The following is an 18,432-nucleotide window of genomic DNA, read 5'->3' on the forward strand; positions in this document are numbered from 1 at the left end:
TTCCCTTTAATCCGTCTTCCTACAGCGCGCCTCAACAACATCGTCATCATCATCATTCATCAGTATTCACTGCTACATCCTGGTTACGATCTGAACTGTTTATTAATGAGGTCCTGGACGATCCACCAACAGGCAGAAAACTACAAAACACAAACATGGTCACCTCTGGCTGAAAACATTTTTATCATATCATTGTTACTGAATGGATTTTAATTCTGGGATGTATTAGGGCTGGGCAATGTATGATTTGATTGTCTCAATTAACACTAAAAAGCAACTGCAATGTCAGTTTTCTCCCATTTGATAATACAGTCTGACCTCCCATTAGCTTACTGTGTGGTCAAGTACAAACAAGACCAAGCATAGCCATGATAGCAGCTCTGCAAAGCTGTACTTTAACACAGCAGAGCTAAGTGCTAACATTCTCACTATGACAATGCTAACATGCTGTTGTTTAGCAGGTATAAAGTTCACCATGTTAGTATAGTATGCATGCTAACATTTGCTAACCAGTGCCAAACACCACTGTGAGCTAAATGCTAACATGAGCATGCTTGCACTCATTGTGGCATTGCTAATGTTATGCTATTTAGCAGGTATAAAGTTAACCACATTCGCCATCTTACTCCAGTGTTTTAGCATGCTAACGTTTGCTATAACACAAAGTACAGCTGAGGCTGAGAATTTGACCTGAAGACGGGGCCAGATGAAAAGTCTCAGGTTCACTGAAGTGAGCAGAATTTGTCCTCTGGGAACCACAAATGTTTGGACAAAATGTACTGGCAAAATATTTCAGACAAGACCAAAGCGGTGGATCAACAGACTGACAGATCCCATACTGCCATCCCATAACTATAAACCTAAGCAGATGCTATACAAGCATGTATAGAAGATTGTTTAGGTATCGTTATTTTTTCCACATTGCCCAGCCCGAAGATATACCAGCTTATGTGGTTGTGTAGTTTCCTGCCCCGATCAAAAGCCTGGACATCCAATGTTTCGTTTCATACCTGACTTGCAGAAACCTAAATCTGTGCCGAAACCTAAATCTGTTCTGACTGGACCTTCACCCTTTATCCATCTCCGATTTCCTTCTTCCAAAATCCATCTGCCCTGTTATTCCAGGAATGTAAAAGCCCTATTTATAACAGAGATTAAAAACTGCCTGCCAGCGGTGTACACTAAAAGCTTCTGTTTAGAAAAATAGAAAAAAAAATATCGCATGACAAATTAAACAACCTTTTATCTGTCAAAGTATCTACAGTACATGCATTCCACACTACAACCAATAAAAAAGTAAAATTATCCAAGTAGACTTGCAGATTTTATAGTGCTTCTTGCTTTCTTTGCCTTATCTTTTGCTTTCATTAAAAGTTCAAAGATGCCACACCTGTATTGCTGCTGTAGGGATGAATCTTTCTTTGCTTTCTAAGCTTAAATTTAAAGACCATGGCCAAGTTTCAGCTCCAATATTGACTCAAGTACGTGGTGATTGACGAAATTGTTTATGTCTGTTTTCTTCCAAATTCTCTTTATATGATTCCTTTTTTTCAAGGTTCCCTGACCTACCTGAGATCATTGCATCTTCCCATTTAATGATAAAAAAAAACACTTATCATTTATCAACCTCAAACATACTTTTGCATCATTTCAAGTTACATATCTGCAGTTTTTGTTGAACCAAATCCTCTGGCTTTTCTGTTGAAGTCCTTTTGTTCCTCTTCTTGACCTTTGCGTTTTATCAGCCCCCTTTCAAACACTGCTGCTATTTTCATGAGTGGCTTTTCTGCTGCCTCCTTCAGCTTCCTGGCATCAAAACGGGGGCTGTACAACAAAACTGGCAGGCGATTGACAAAAGAGGGAACATCTGCTTGATTGTCTTTAGAGGCCTTTTTGTCATCTGATTCTTTCTTGTTGGCATTTATCTGCTGCATGATTCGTTCTTTGGTAGAAAACATCTGGAAGAGGAGGGCATCCCACATCTTCAATGCCCTGGGACCTTGTTTGTTCATGATGACCTCCTGATCAGGACATGGGTCAGCTGACAACTTATCATTACCACCTTGATCTGTTTTCTCAATGCTGCCACTGGAATTGTCCTGAGGTTTGGCCTCCGGCTGTGGAAACTCAGGTTCCTCTGATTCAACAACCATGTGTTTCTTGAGCCGTGTCCATCCGCTGAGCTTACCCTTTAGCCCCTTTGGCTTCTGGGCTGATTTGGGCTCAGCAGATGAAGGGGATGTCTCTGAATTAACAGCTTTCTTGTCAGTTGAAGATGCAGTTGATGTCGCTGACTTCGTGGAGGGTTGGACTGCCGGGGCTTCCGTTGGTGCAGCTGTTGATTTGGTCCTCAGAACATCCTTGTCTTTGAGTCCAGTTTTTGGCTGAGATGGCGGTGATGTTCCTCTGTTTGGGGATGGAGCTTTGACTGAGACTGAGGCCTGAGGCAGAGAGGCAGGAGTGGCAGAGTCAATCACAGCGGCTTTAACTATGGATGGTTTCATGACTGTATCTGTTGCTGGCTTTGCAGGGGAAATGCTCTCTACTGGTAGCTCTGTCGAAGGCTGAACATTACTGGTGTGTGAGCTAACCTGGACTGGATGTGGGGGAGACTTTGAGGAATCACTTTTTACAATTGAGGGTTTTGTTTCTGCAGTGGCAGAGGAAGGTCTTTGTTCTACCCTTTTAGTGGGAGGTTGTGCTTTTAGAGTAGGTTTACTGGTTAAAACGGGATTGGGAGAATGAATGGGGGTGCTAGTTTCAGCTTTCAGTGGGGATACTTGTTCTTCCTTACTGGAATTTGTTGCTAGCTTTGTATTTATCTTCTGAGTTTGGGAATGTACCTTTACCTCAGCACTTTTTGTGAGGACTGAAGCATCCTTAGTTGTGTGTGGTTTTATTTCTGGTTTTGAGGGCTGAGTAGTGCTAGTAGGAGTATTATTTTGAACAGGTACAGTGGAAGGTTTTGTCTGGTCTTTTGTAATGTCTGACAAGGGTTTTATTTCTGTAGTACGGTTCAAAGAGACGGGAGTTTGAGAGGACGGGGGCAAGATTGGAGTATAAGTTTGAATAGGTGTATTACGCATTCTTGGTTCTGGTAGAGGGGAAACTGCTACTATAGGAGGACTAAATGGGGCTTTGGCACCTCTGGTGGCTTCAGTAAGGGGGTGAATATTTGTAGAAGTTTGGTTATTCACACCTATAATATTAGTTTCAATAGATTTCTTGGTTTTAGTGACGGACTGCTTAAACTGTTGCACTTCAATCTGAGAGCTCACTAAATTTACAAGGGGTTGAACATTATCTCCAGTCATGATTTGACTTGGCTTTGCAATGGTTTGCTGTTCCACACTGATACTAGACATCTTAGCCACAACATAACCAGAAGAAGTGGAAGTTGTTGTCTCAATCTTAGCAGTCTTAGATGTCACAGAATTTTTAGTTCTTGGAGGGGGACTTGGTAAAGATTTATTGACTATAACTGGCTGAATGAAAGGAGATTGTTCTTGTACGGTAGTGGTTTTATTAGTAGTTTGGGGTGCAGATGATCCATGCTCAGCAAGAACGTTGGCAATCTGTGCTTTTGGGTTTGTGTAGATTCTTGCTTGAGCAATAGAGCCAGAAACAGGTTTTGCATCATTAGTTGGCTTTACTGCAGGTCGACTCTCAGGTCTGTCTGACCTCAGCTGAGGGCTTTTTGGTGTGACATGCCTCAGGATGGGACTAGATGGCACAGGGGTTTTACTAACCTGCACAGTATTAAAAGATGGTTTCATGCTCACTACTGGGTCTGTCCTCATAGGCAAAATACTGTCTGTATGAGGCTTGCTGGGGACTTTGGTGTCAGCAGCAGGAATACTGTGAACTATGCTACCCAAATTGGATTTGTTTGATTGTGCAGTTTCAACAGGTTTGCCATGTTGAATAGCCACTATACCTCCAGGCTGTCCAGGTGAGACCACGTCGGTTGAAGGCTTGCTGACAGTTTGCAGTCCTGCGGGTGGTTTGTTGGACAGTTTGGTTTCACTGTTAGGCATGTTCAGTGCCATGCTTCCCTTTGCAAGATTAGAATTTGGTCTTGCTTCATTAAAACTTTTTGTTTGACTTTTTTCTGTTCTAGTAGTTATAGTGGGAAGATGCTCTGTTGGTGTCAATAAACCTGCTATTCCACTGCTGGGTTGTGGATGCAATGCTGTGTCTACTTTTGAGCTGCTGACTCTGTCTGTGCCAATATTATTATATGTGGGGAGTTTAGGTCCAAGATTAATTTGGCCTGACTGTATTTTGTCTTTCATAGGGATGCTGAGACTAGTTTCAGTTGCTTGTGTGGCCACTACTGTAGCCCTGCTTGAATTTGAGTAGAAGCCTGCTCCTTGAACAGCTTTATCTTGGCCATTTATGCTACACTGTGTCTTCAGAAGTACATTTTTACTAACATCGGTTAGCTTTGGGGGCTCTTTTGTGGGCCCACTGGTGGTTTTATCTAAGGGTAATTTCATATCTGAAATGTTGGGTGACTTGGTTGCAGTGACAGATAGGTCAGGTAGTTTGGTTTCTGTGGTAGGTTTTCCTAAGTTAGTTTGAACACCTGGTGTATTTAGTGCTTGAGGAGATTTCAAAGAGACACCTTCTCCAGGCAAATGTATCTTGTTTTCTACAGTTTTACTGTTTCCAGGTATTTTAATTTCTGCGCTGAGCTGTTGTGTGATTTTTGTGCTTGGGATGGCTGCAGATACTGTGCAGATACTGAACTGTGCAGAACATACAGATGCTGTGACTGGCTCATGGGGTAAAACAGATTTTTTGGCAGCAATAATTGTTTCTTTATTTGAGAATTGGGGCTCAGTTTTGTCACAGATATGTTCTGTAGCAGCAGCCACAGAGGGCAAAATGTTTGTTTTATTAGGTAGAGTAAACCCACTGCTTACTTTGATATGCTGATTAACCTCTTCCTTTCGTTTGTGTGAAACAGCTTCAGTAGACACTTTACTGGGCAGCAGTGTTGCTGAAATCAGTTTGGCAGCTTCTTGTTTTCCTACAATGAAGGCACCATTCGTGATGGCACTCCCTGAGAGTTTGGGCTCTACCTCTGCGGCAGGATATTGACCAACCAGATTTTTATGGTCAGCTAGATCTTTAACAGGCCTGGCAGTGAGTTGGACATTGACACCATTGGCTGTTGATGGACTGATTCCACCAGCAGTTAGGTAAGATTGGACTGGAAAGATCTCTGTTTGTCCTAACTTTGCATTTGTGACCTTAGATTCCCCTTTTGTAGGTGTTTTCTTAGCTTTGTCGACTTTGTCCCCTTGTCCTGACTTTGCATTTGTGACTCTGGACTCTCCTTTTGGAGGTATTTTCTCAAGACTGTCACCTTTCCCAGTTACATCTATGCCTTGGTTTTTATGGTCAACTAGGTCTTTAACTGGCCTGGCAGTGAGTTGGGTATTGAGACCATTGGTTGTTGATGGATTGACTCCACCAGCAGCTTGGTTAGACTTGACCGGAGCTATCTCTGTTTGTCCGAACTTTGCATGTGTGACCTTAAATTCCCCGTTTGTATGTGTTTTCTTAGCTTTGTCGCCTTTCTCAATGATATCTATGCCTTTTGCACTATGCTGTGTTTCTGCATTTGAATCTACTTTCACTAAAGGTGAGGAAGCACTCGACAGACCACCGCTATGAGTCAGACATGGGGTTGTATTTAGTGCTGGCTCTATAGAATATTGTGCCGCACATTGTGTGTGTACCTCACCTGCTTTAGGTATTGGTATTGGAGCCTCAGAGTACGAGGCTATTGGTGTGGATACATCACTTGTGGATTGTTGCATTGTTTTCTGTGCCAAGCCAAGGGGAAGCTCTGGTTTTATTGTGTCCATGCTAGAAGTTTTAAGTGACTGTATTCCAGTACTGTGAGCTTCAGACAGACTTTCCTCAAACACATCTTTGCTACGTGTGACAATCCCTTCAGAATCCCTTGGAGTTGATAGAGCAACCTCCTTCAAAGAGGGAGGATCTTGGTGTCCATTGAGTTGTTTTGTTGCATCAGACTTTGAGACTTGTGATCCATCTACAGCTACATCTGACTGTGTTTTGTTTGCAGAGGTTTCATTGACCTTGGGGAGTACAGGGGTGTGAGGTGATACAATAGTCCTAATTCCACCGTAGGCAGCATACTCAGTTGGAGTAAGCCCATAATATGATCGTGATTTGGGCTTTGAGGTCGCTAATGACATTTGAGTCTCTAATAGTGACGTCAAAGACTTGCGTGCCTCGGCCACAGGAGGTTGATAAGTGGATGACAGGGGGCTTGGACTTGATGCTGCTTGCATGGAAATCACTGGTGAAGGACTGACATTTGAAGTCTTTGGTGCAGTGGAGAGAAACGATGGAACCTTAGGCAAAGATGGAGCTTTATTTTCAGAAACTTGGTCTGTTTCTGCTTTTGGGATGACTGGTTCTATTAGTGTTGGTTTAACCACAGCAGAGTCAGGTGCAGTCATGCTTGATGCCAAATTCTCTCTTGGATACAGGTCAGTATTTATTGTACTCCTTTGTGTATTATGGATCTCTATCTCTTTGTAATTGCTGGCTTGTTTGATTGACGTAATGTGATTAATATCAGTCAGCTTCTGCTCCTCTGTGGCAGCTGGAGGTTTGCTTAAACCAGTCGCTGATTTGTGTCTCGGAGCCTCATTGGGAATTACAGGACTTTGTAAATCTTGTGAGGAGCTGAAAGCAGGACTTGCAGCAAATAAAAGTGGGTTAGGTTTGGATATTTCAAAAAAGGGTGTGGATACTCGAGCTGGTGTACAAGAGGGAGTCTTAGGTCTTCCAGAGTGGGACCACGACACAGACAGTTTCTGATCAGTTTTCACCATTGACACAGCTGGTTTCTCCTTGTGTACCAGGGCACTCTGGCAGGTTGGGTTGATTACTGTAAGGTCCTGGATGGAGGGAGGTTTAGAGATCTCATAAAATGTTGCTTTTGATGTGTAAATCCTTGCTTGTGCCGTGTCAGGCCTTGTCTCTTTCACTGCTTCAACAAGTGATATTTTTGAAGCAGTTATCTCTGGGGACATCTGGCTTACGACAAAGTTGCCGTTACTGGTAGGTCTGGCAGTCCAAGATGATGCCTGGCTCTGAGGGCTGTCCTTTGAACTGGTGTTTGTCTCCCTCTGGCTGGGAATAAAAGGTTGTGTCTGACTGTTTGAAACTGATAGCAGCATTGGAACAGGAGGTAGGTCTGCAACTTGAGAAGGTGGCGAGCCTGTGCTACAGTTGGGGGCGGCTGGGGATAGGGTCAGGCTGTGAGTAGATATTTTAGTGCTGGACTGCGACACAGCGACTGGAGGGACTGTTGTGACTGACCCATGGGAATTTGGTGTCATGTTCAAATTGAAACCAGGAGGAAGAGGTGGTGCTGAAACCTGCTCAGGTGGTGATGGGGGTGGTGAGGCCGAAGGTGGCATCATGAAGGGAGTCACGTCATCGAATAAACAAGTGGAGCACTCATACAGCGGAGCCACCTGCTCTTCAGAAGTCCTGACCTGAGCTATGTAAGACTCAGTGGGGAAGCTGCCAGTTTGGCTGTAGGGGCTGCTCCGAGGATGAGGGAATGCAGATGCAGAGTGATCATAGGGAGAGCCAAAGGGGAAACTGGACACTGAGGAGTCTGCAATGTAGACTGATTCTGGTGTCCTTGGTGGGCTGGACTGGTCACTGTGCTCGAGGTCTGTGCTTGCTTCGTTGACAGGTGACAAACAAGAACGAAAAGGGATGGGTGTCTGAGAGAGGCTGCCCTTTTTCTTGGCTCGTTTCTTCTTGAGTTTCTGAAGCCTCGCGTTGTCTTTTCCCGGTTTTGGCAGTAAGGGCGGAGGATACTGCTGGGAAAGGTCAGGATCCAGCCCATTGCTGTAGCCTACTTCCATCAGCATTTTAGACTCCTGCAAGACAGATCACATCACAGAGAGACACATGAGTCTATTTGTCCTCACGCAATAATCTACTAAACTAGAGCTGCAACGAATTGTTGATTAAACAATTGGTTGATCAAAGGAAAATTAGTTTCCAGCTATTTTGATAATCAATTAATTTTCAGTCACTTTTTAAAAACAAAAACGTCAAATATTTGCTGCTTCAGACTTCTTAAGTGTGTGGATTTGCTGCTTTTCTTCGTCATTCATAATTGTAAACAAAAAGTCTTTTGGTTTTGGACTGTTGGTTGGACAAAAGAAGCAATTTCAAGACATCACTTTGCTAAAACTGGGATGAGTATTTTTCTTTCTCTTTTTTTGACAATTGTGACAATATTCAGCAGTTAAAATTGATACTGAATTTAATCATTAGTTGCAGCCCCACAGTAAACAGACACAAAACAATCAGTAACACACCAAAACAGGCCTGTTATCTTATTTGCTTCATGGCAAAACACATACTTCTAACATTATTTGTTAGAGTTTCCCAAAAAAATGAGAAAAACTCAGAGCAAAGAGCCAACAAAATGTCTCATGAAGAGCTTACACATCACCTTCCTAAACACATTAATAATAGAAACTAGATTAATTAGACATCAGAGCAGGACTTCGATGACATGCCAGTTGCATGGTGTGATTATTAATCACTAAGCAGTTGGAAATGTTGTAGAGTTCTGTTCTAACAGAGTCATTTTTACCAGATATCTCAGCTGCTGGCTAAATAATTTTCTGTTTTTTTTTAAACAGTGGATACAGTGATATTTGATTGAGGTCATTAATTGTTTTTGTGTGCCAATACAAAAGCTGATACAAATTTGTTTTTCTTCTTTTCCAGCTGGGCAGCTCTATGAAGATTTGTGAAACACATGCTGGACTTATTAAAAAAAAAAATCTTTGATACTGCACAAATTATAGCCACTATCGCTTCATCATCCTCTGTATTTCAAGCTTTAGGTTGGAAATGTATGTAAATCCAGTTGTAATAACAAATTTCCTGTGACACTTTGGTAAAATGTTACAAAAGGTAGTGAAGCTAATAGTGAGTCTTTTTTTTATGTTTTTACTGAATAATAATCTCAATATGTTTCCGCGTCAGTAAATCCTTTAATAATAACTTTAATTAAACAGATTTAATGTTTGTTTCCTCAATAAAAGTTTCTGTCGTTGCTTTCTTTGTCGTTTACTGTGTTGGTGACCTCACCGTCTTCTTCTATGTTCCCAGTATAGAGTTTTCAGCTGCTTACCAACTGTACTGATTTAATCCATGCTAATGGCTCTGAGACAAGTCTGCAGCTGGCTTTAGAAAACTATGAGCTCTCATGACAACGGGCTCATTAGCAGGTTTTGAAACTCTTAATTGGGTCCTGAAGATGCTGCATGGCTACAAGGAGCGTCACTCTTGGAAATAGAAAGGCATGTAAAGCTGTTGCTTATGGCAAGGCTACTTTGAAATGATGACAAACTACTTATGAAAATAGTCTCTCAAGGAGACTGTCGGATTTAAAAATGACCTCTGCAGGAAATAAAAGTAAAACCAAAGAAGGGTGATTGACACATACAGGAGGGTGACCAGGTCCATGCACAGCAGGAGGAGGGTGGTAGCATGTAGTATAATGTTCATAACCAGAGGAACTTTAAACTTGAGCCTCAGTAAATTGGGTCCAAATTGACATTACAAGCAAAAAGTAAGTAGGAGTGCGAAGGTCGGAGGTGTAATTAACCGAGAAAAAGGGTGACATACATTCCTCTGCACCCAGGGTTATATTTGACAAAGGAAAATGGAGAAACTGAAGCTGCAGATGGGGTTAAGAAAGCTTCCACAATATCTTAAAAGATAATTAATATTCTGTTAATACAGTTGGTTTTGTTTACTGTATAATGTACTTTTACGTGGTTGTCTCCAGTGGTAACCTGAGCTGAATTGTTCCTTTTCTGTCTGAATACTGGAGTATCTTTGGGTGACACTAGAAAAGGTCCACAGTCTAATTTTAGACCGGGGGAAATAAGAGCAAACATCCTGACACCGAGCACCTGCTGCCCGCCGTCCCGCACTCACACACAAACAGCTCAGTGCGCTGGAAATCAATCCGAGACCCAAATCCTCTCAGAGCTGCTCTGACTGAGAGCTTAGCCTCGCATTTCAGAGTGATGATTATCTTAAATTTTCATTAATGTCATGTTAGCACCAGCTTGGTCTGAGGGAAGCAGGAGATTTGTACCCAACGGGATATTTTCTGCACGTTTAATGATCTCTGTTTTACATGAGGCACAGAAGCTTTAGTAAAAATAGCCTCTGCGTCTCTCGAAATTTCAACACTCTTAGATGTTGAGTCTGTTTTGAGCAAATGTTTTACATGAATCCCTGTTGTCCAAGCGACTTCTGCAGTCAAAGTGACAAGAAGGCCAGCTGACACATGAGAAGTCCCCCTTTTAAGGCTCTGGGGTTGGATATCTGGGAGGTTTCCATTGGAGCAGCTCAAAAGAGGAAAGTGTAAGATTAGCTTTGAGATAAAACTGTGCCATGACCTCAATCTAGCTACCAGTGAAGAACACAATTAAACAAACTGGAGGGTGAGCTCTTCGTTAATTAACAGAATGCCACATCATGAATCTGAGCAACACTTACCTGAAGTGGAAATGGGTGCTGCTGGTGTTTTGCTGGACAGGCTGCGAAGCAAATAACAGTTTAGAGTAAGAAGGAGAGACTGAGGTAATTAATCTATTTATATCTAAAAGTTTATAAAAAGGCCAGGAAAAGATTAAAACAATATTCAGGGTGCTGGTGTGCAGGGTTTGTTAATTGCTGACTAATGCTTACATCAATTAAGGCACAAAGTGTGTGCATAAACATGTTAAACACTACAATGCAAGCTCTTCCTCTCACAGATATAGCGTCTAATATGCATCATGCGATCGTGCATGCACCATTTGCAGGTTAGCACCTGGCTGATGGGTCAGGACCACGCTGCAGGACCACCAGCTTGTCAATCAACAGACACTGAGTTTGACTGGTTTACCTTCGGCGAGCGGCTGTCGGGACAAACTGCTCTCTGCTTGTTAATCCCGGCTCAGGGTGCCACATGGCCGACTCATCCTGAAGTGAACTGAAGCCTTAGGGAGCGAGCCACAGTGCCCGTGGCCACTCCAAAAATAAAACTGTTGCCTTCAGTGTGTGTTGCAGGGGCAGATGGGGGTTTCCAAGCCACCTGAGATGGCTGAGATGCAGCCCCTACAGGCGGTCGGGAGACACCTCCACCTGAGGGAAGGTGGCTGTTTTTGTTAGCTCAGCAGAGCAGCAGGGATAAAGCCAGTTTCTACACACAACATGAAGCCCTTACCTGACGTCAGTAAGGGCAGATTCACAGGTTGGGTCCATTATTATTTGTTTTTCTTTGAGTCTTTTGTGTCATTCTGTAGCTTCTCAGTAGTGTCCCTTATGTATTCAAATACAAACAATCAAACCTTGCTTGAAGAAGGCCTACATACACTTTAGCATCAAAATGTGATTGTCCTAAGCGCTTCTAAAAGAGTTTTCCCATGTGACCTGATAGCATGATGACGTTGCTACGTATAAACCCCTAAGGGGAGGGGAGGTAGAGGACTGCATTAGGTTGGGATCCCACAAGAAAGAAACTGGTATCAATAAAGGGTCCGCATAGGTGGGAGGAATCTTCATACAAGCATTTCCCTATGATTAGCAATTTTATAGAATTTAATGTTTCCATGGGTCCAACTGTATCTGCGCCGAGGCTCTGTGTCCATGCATGCAAGATAAGAACCGGTTTCAACTGGGTTCTGGTGAGCTTCCAGTCATGTAGACACTTTTCAACACAAAATATCACATAAGGACTTCACTGGTTTATGGGGACTTTACACCTGACTATGTACATCCATAATGGGACATCAGTATCTTAAGGGGACATAAAGGTTAAAATATCATATCTAAACATTGGTACATATGTTATATATACCTACTGTTACATTATTATGAGTAAATATGAATTTGCTTTTCAATCCAAATCCAACACAAATCTTGCAGGTGCTGGGGATATGGTAATAGCAGACTTTTTAAATTTGATATAATACCAGTACTATTTGTCGTAATCTTATCAGTATTGATACTGGTATTTTTTTTAATATGTAGTTTTTCAAAAACAATGCCAGATTTTTACATAGAAAAAAAGATTGGAAAATCACATGATTCATACTGACCATTAATAACAAATTTATTACAAAAGCAAATATGAATACAATTAAATTAAATTAAATTTGTTGGAATGAATTCCTTTATGTGTGAATTAATGATCACACTGTCTTGAAATAATCACTGGTTGTTAAAGAACAAATACCACCTTACAAAAGTTCTCTTTACATGACTGTGAATTAGACTGAACCCAAGTATGTTCATTGGTGTTGCCATGGATACATATTCAAAGTATGGTGGCTCACGATGACCAAACAGGACAATGATTTAGCCAAATAATTTACAAAAATAAAATCAAATGTTTATGTTTAAATGCAGAGGAGAAGAACATAATTTGCTTTGTCATTACCAACAGGAATGTATTAAAGGACTGCATCAGGATCCCACTGGTCGAAATGAAAATCTTCCGGCAGCCTGTGGTTTCAACTTTTCCACTGGCGAGAGCAGGAGGTAAGGGTTTAAAATCCAGCAGGATAAAGGAAACTGTAAGGAGAGGCTATCAGCACTGTAAGGTGTGTCAACACTTTTTGATTTTCCATTTGAAAAACCCAGCAGAGAACGCAGGCGTGGTCGTTTACCGTTACAACCTCAATCATACCTTTAGTTGCATGGGAATATCACCTGTATTAAATTACTATTATCAAAAAGAGAAGTGTTTCTACCAAATCAAACACAAAATGCTATTGTCTCTCAGGTTTGACTTTGATTTGGCAAAATTTCTGTTTCTGTTACAGCTGTAGTCCAAATGAATTGTCAGGACAGACCTCACAGAAAGCATGACACCAAAGTGTTTTTATCAGTAGAACATGTGTGACTGTATTATAAGCTTCCTGTTTTCTAAGAAGGAGATTTATAATGACTTTGATGTCCTAAATGATGATGATTGCCACATTTGATGGCAAAGATACAACAAAATGTCGAGTCTCTCAAAACCAAAGTTGAGGGTGAAGTCTTTGTTTGTTTGTTTGTTTTGTTATTCTGTAAAATTCTCTTTTTATTGTGTTATATCCAGGTCCATACTAACAGTGTAAACATTCTCTTAGGACTAACAATAAAAGCTATATCTCTATATAAAACTATATCTTCTACATATAAATATATATATATATATATATACATATACATATATATATATATATATATATATATATATATATATATATATATACATATACATATATATATATATATATATATGTATGTCTATCTAAGCTATATCTTCTTTTAAATTCTAGAGTAACAGAAGGTTAATTTAAATAAAAACTGTAAAGCAAGTAAAAGTAAATAAAAATACAGATATAAAAATAAAGGGTCTAGTTGTTTTGTGTACAGTTCTAAAGTATTTTAATAGGGTTTGGGTTAAAATACTGTGAACTCCGTATTTAACATCCAGACTCTCTGTGGTTGACTGAAGTGACAGCGTCTGTCAACTGCTGCCATTAACACGTGTTTCCACGTGGGGCCTGTTCCGCAAACCAAGTGTCACTTTACATCATAAAACTTTATTTCCTCTTGTGGAATTTATTTCTATGAAGCAGGATCAGGAAACAGGCTGGAACTAGATGCTTGCTGCTTTGTAGTCTGATGATCTGCCTTTATGCCAGGCATGCACACGGGTAACTACACCAGTGGAGCCACACAGAGCCCTCAGCTCCCAGCTGCAGTAAATATAGAGTATTTCAATTTTATATAACTGTGTAGCATAGTTTTGTGTATTTTGTAACTTGTATTTGAATAAAACTCTGCATTTTATTTGATGATCACTGACAAGCAGTGTTGTGGCATTAAGCTATGGTAACAAGACGTCCCTGTTTTCGAGGTGGAAAGGCCACCAAGAGCTAGACGTCCCTCGAAAATGGGGACATCTGGTTTTTGGTGTCTGGCGCTGTCCCTGGAAAAATGTCTGTTTTATAGCTCTGTGTCAAAAACAGATTGCAAACTGAGATAATATTATGTGGCAGCAGAATAGGTTCACCTTCTCAATCATGTTGTGCTTTTTTCTGGGCTTCTGGGCTATTAGGGATTCATATCACTCTTCTTCTTCTGTTCTTCTTTTAAAATGTCCCTGGTTTTCATTTCAGAAAAGTGATAATCTTTCTAAAGTCTGTGAAGATTCTCATCCAGGTCATTCAGGTCATGGCAATTCTTAGAAAGAATAATCACAGGCAACTAGACTTGATTAGGTTCCTGAAGATGTTTCGCCTCTGATCCAAGATGCTCCAACTGACTAATCAGGTATTTAACCTCTGTGGGGTTTTTAACCTCACCTTTCTAAACCCCAGCAGTGGCAGTATTGTGCACCAGTAAGTGAGTAAGGAAGAATTTGTGCATTTTGCATTTTTCTGAGACCTTGTCTTTTCTGGGGCAGCACAAGCCCACATAAAAGGCCTCCACTAAACTGTTGACAGGTTAGCTAGCTGCCTGTGTACCAGGTGTTTCTATTATGTTTATGTCCCCTAACATGTCTGACCTCGATTCTGACTTTAATCTGTGCAAAATTTGTCACTAGTGAGGTGAGGTAGTGAGGTACCATTGACAAGCTAGATTTGGTATCTAAGAAATTCAAAATCCAATCACTGCACTGCAGGAAAAGCAACCTGAAACCTCCCCTGCCGAGGACACCTTTCAGCGCAGAGAGTGAGAGTTAGCATTAACTCTGTCAGCCACCACCAGCTACAAGCAAACAGACATAAACAAATAAAATATGCTAACTATAGCTTCAACATGTTCTTCTGCATTTAAACTTTCTCTAGCAATACTTATTTAAAATATGTTTCTGCTTAATAAATCTGTAAAACAACGCTGAGTCAACAAATTTGTTAATGGTAGAAATTGTTAAGATAAACAGCAGTTTATCTCTAAAGCTGTTGGCTCGATTTTGGCCACTAGCCAAAACGAGATAAAGGAGAAGCAGCCACCACCCTGCCACCAGCTTACAAAGTTGTTATAGGATATACAGTGTTAGCAAACAATTATCAACATTAGCATTCATTTAAGTGCAATATTCACTCCGCTTTTAGCTCTGGTTTGGTTTTAGTAGCGCTGAAGTCTGGCTTCAGCCTTCATCAGCTGCTCCATTCACGTTTTACCATCAGTGGCTTTTTCAACACTGCTACTACTACTAGTTGGCTACCAGCTGACTAGTGACAATAAATCATTTTCATTCAGGTGTGGAGCTTGGCCATTATAAGCTGACACTTCTCACTATTGCTCTGCCAGTGTACCCAGTGATGACATGTATGTCCGTTAATGAGGATCAGCTCTCTCATCCTCGTCGCTGCTCAGATTCAGTGAGAGCTCCCTCAGAGAGACGAGCCTTTCCTGCCAAATTTAACCATTTACTATTTAGTCAGTTTAGTTTGCAGCCTGCACTCCATGCCTCAATTCACTGTTGATTTTTGACCATCATCTCTCATTAAAGGACAAGTATGTAGATTTGGTGGCATCTGTTAGGGCTGCATAATTAATTGAAACTTTATCGCAATTGCAATATGACTTTCTGCAATTTTCAAAGTGCAGAAGGCGTGATTTTTTTTTAAGGCAAAATGTGTGTCAAAAACTTTTAAATTAATGAATGTTGTGAAGCAGAGATGTTCTGTCCTACAAATCAGATTCTACAGACTAAAAAAAACATCTTCATTTGGTACAGATTCCTGCAAAATAAAATCACAGTATGGTTATTTTAGCATGTTTTTCAGTCAAAGTAAGAATAATGATGTAAAAATGATCATTACCTCTAATATTGCAAATCATATTGCAATTGCAATATCAGTCAAAATAATTGCAATTAGATATTTTTTAAAAATCGTTTAGCCCGAGCGTCTATTGGATTTATCCATCCTGGGAGGGGGATCCCTTTTCTGTGGCTGACTCTGAAGTTTCTTCCATTTTTTCTCTGTTAGGATTTTTTCAGGGACATTTTTCTTTAATGTTCAGAGGTTCTACAGGACAGGGGGTATCACACACTGTGCAGATTGTAAAGCCTCCTGAGGCAAATTGTGATTTTGGGTTATATAAATACAGTCTGTTTTGATTTAACTACAAAGAGAAGCTGAAGTCTGCTTAGTACCCACAGCCAGAAAAACTAGAAAACGCTAACAACCAAGAAAAGAGTATTACAGACTTGGAGCAGCAGTGCTTTTATCCTTCATCTTCAGATTAATTAGCTGTGGCATTCAACTAATTTACACCATGCAGGGCATATTGGACAGCAGCTGCAGCCTACAGGTGAGTGAGTTTGTTTCAGTTTTACATTGATTGAAAAACAATTTTACAGACAGCTGCCAAAGTTGCTGCAGTCATTTGTGGATGATGTTGAGTCTCTCGCTGATAATGACGGCACGACCAAGAAGAGCATAAGCATTAGTAAACTAAGTGAACTCTTTAGATGTTTCATTAAAGTGCTTGTGTTGGAGAGCTATTTTCCATGACGTGGCATCTGGTTCGGTGAACAGGAGTAGTTTTATGAGCACACGAGGGTATTATGAAACAACGGTATAGGTGCATCCCTAATATATACTGTATATACACCCTATAATGAACTTTATCATGTAAACTAGAACTACCTCAAATCTGTACTCATGGTATTAAAGAAAATGTATATAGTTACATTCCACCACTGGTTGGGGCCTCAAAATTAAATGACATCATACATCTTTAGTCCAGCTTTCACAGTCTGGTAGCAAATCCCTCTGCTGACGTGAAGTAAAACCTCCCTGCAGCTGTGCTCAGGGACTGGATTAGATTTGCATGGGGAGATTCAGGCTGTCCAGGTGACAGGGCGCCTAGTTATATTAAAATTTATTTATTATGTGACTCAAATTTAATATATAACTTATACACCTCTGATAAACACACACAGGTGACTATTTAGAGGAGTGTAGAGGCCAACTCATTTCTGCTTATAAGGCACTGCATCATGTTTTCGACACCAGAGGGCGCCCTAGAGGGAACTTCATCATGTTTATTTGCACACTGTGTCACAGTTGATCAAGCATGGTAACCAGGAACGTGAGGAATTAAACTCAAATTCAGACAAATTTTATTTTGAAGGGTCGGTCTCATGTCATTCAGCTGTGCAATCCCTTTGGGATCAGTGCAAGGATCTATTAATACATCTATGGAGCTGCACTGTCAAGTCAGAAACACAGCCTCTGATTGGTCGAGAATTCAGGATTGGATGGCTAACAACATGGTAACAATAACAACAAATGTTTTTAAGTCAGATAAAATGATAAATATTAACAGCAGACATTAAGTGCTGGATTTATCATTATGGATTTATGTTACCACATCTTCAGAAAGACACTGCTGTTCCAGACTGGATTACAAAGCTTCTGAAAGAGATATGAACACACTGACATCATAGGCACAGAGGTACTGCTATTGTTAGCCCGTCCTGCTCAGCTCACCTCACAGCTAACCCCATGTCACTTATAACTTTTCTTGGTCTTGAGAAGCTGCAGCATTTATTAACAGACTCACTGTAACCTAAACTGTACATTTACTGCCAGTTTGACAACTTACTGCTAAGTTTCTAATTTGCAATAAGAAGCACAGTTACTTTTAAGTTTGTTCGCCTGTTAGAGCTCTATCCCTGTTCCTGAAAGGAGCTACTCCATACTTACTTTACTTGTTTTTACTCTGTGATAGCTTGTATTATTTTAGGCATTGATGTGTGATATCAGACAACTTTTTTTCTAGTAGGAGGTCAGAAATGTTCAAGTTCGGAGCTGTCTGGGTTGCAGCGTTCACTCTGCACTCTGAGGATTGAAAGGCAGAAGTGAAACTAATCAGGACGAGGCAGATGATCACACAGGAGGGGAAACAGATAAATATTGTTTATACACCTTCAGGTATCTGCATTATTTTATTGTTACATGTTCGCTTTCAGCTGTTAGGAATCGTGTTGAGTGACTGCAAATGAAAACCGAACATTATTATGAATTCTTGTAAAGAATTTATAGGAAATACACATCTTCAAGTTGGTGCAAATTCCACTGTGCCGATGAATCAGACTAAGCAGCGCGTGTATGAAGACGGAGCAAAAGAGCCGTCGTTGGTGACATCATGTTTCCTTCACTGCCAATCAGAGCTGAGCTGATAGATACTTGTGACCACTGTAAAGTCATGTGACCCAGAACTGAATGCTGGTTGTATGCTTTCTCACTGGAGATAAAAGCCAGAAGTTAGTGGGCTTTTTTGTCCTGTAGAAGAGACGTAAGACAGGAAGTTACTGAAAGCAGAGGAGAC

The 18,432-nt window shown here is 40.8% G+C and overlaps 2 protein-coding genes across 3 annotated transcripts in view; one reads left to right on the top strand and one right to left on the bottom strand.

The window, feature by feature from the left end:
- The window catches only part of LOC146332544 (uncharacterized), a 35,260-nt gene extending 26,116 nt beyond the window's left edge, over positions 1–9,144 (top strand). The window contains exon 14 of the mRNA XM_084728193.1: positions 8,812–9,144. Coding sequence (XP_084584319.1) covers positions 8,812–8,837 — 26 coding nt within the window. The 3' untranslated portion in view covers positions 8,838–9,144. The remainder of the gene's footprint in view (positions 1–8,811) is intronic.
- LOC146332545 (uncharacterized) lies at positions 470–12,100 on the bottom strand. Of its 2 annotated transcripts, XM_084728076.1 has the most exons (4): positions 10,994–12,100; positions 10,603–10,643; positions 5,756–7,946; positions 2,129–2,441 (listed from the first exon to the last, which is right to left on the bottom strand). In XM_084728076.1, exons 3-4 carry the CDS (start codon positions 7,935–7,937, stop codon positions 2,266–2,268), a joined length of 2,358 nt encoding a protein of 785 aa, XP_084584202.1. In that variant the 5' UTR covers positions 7,938–7,946; positions 10,603–10,643; positions 10,994–12,100; the 3' UTR covers positions 2,129–2,265. The 2 variants fall into 2 exon arrangements, with proteins under 2 accessions (XP_084584116.1, XP_084584202.1); XM_084727990.1 differs by having other exon boundaries at positions 470–7,946; positions 10,994–11,459.
- Between the last annotated feature and the right edge of the window lie 6,332 nt (positions 12,101–18,432).

This window comes from Lutjanus erythropterus, chromosome 1 (assembly GCF_056507025.1).
Source record: "Lutjanus erythropterus isolate fLutEry1 chromosome 1, fLutEry1.hap2, whole genome shotgun sequence".
Taxonomy (NCBI): domain Eukaryota; kingdom Metazoa; phylum Chordata; class Actinopteri; order Lutjaniformes; family Lutjanidae; genus Lutjanus; species Lutjanus erythropterus.

Bases quoted from the DNA above. Each gene is read 5' to 3' on its own strand.
- LOC146332545 (XM_084727990.1), bottom strand. From the start codon at position 7,937: ATGCTGATGGAAGTAGGCTACAGCAATGGGCTGGATCCTGACCTTTCC.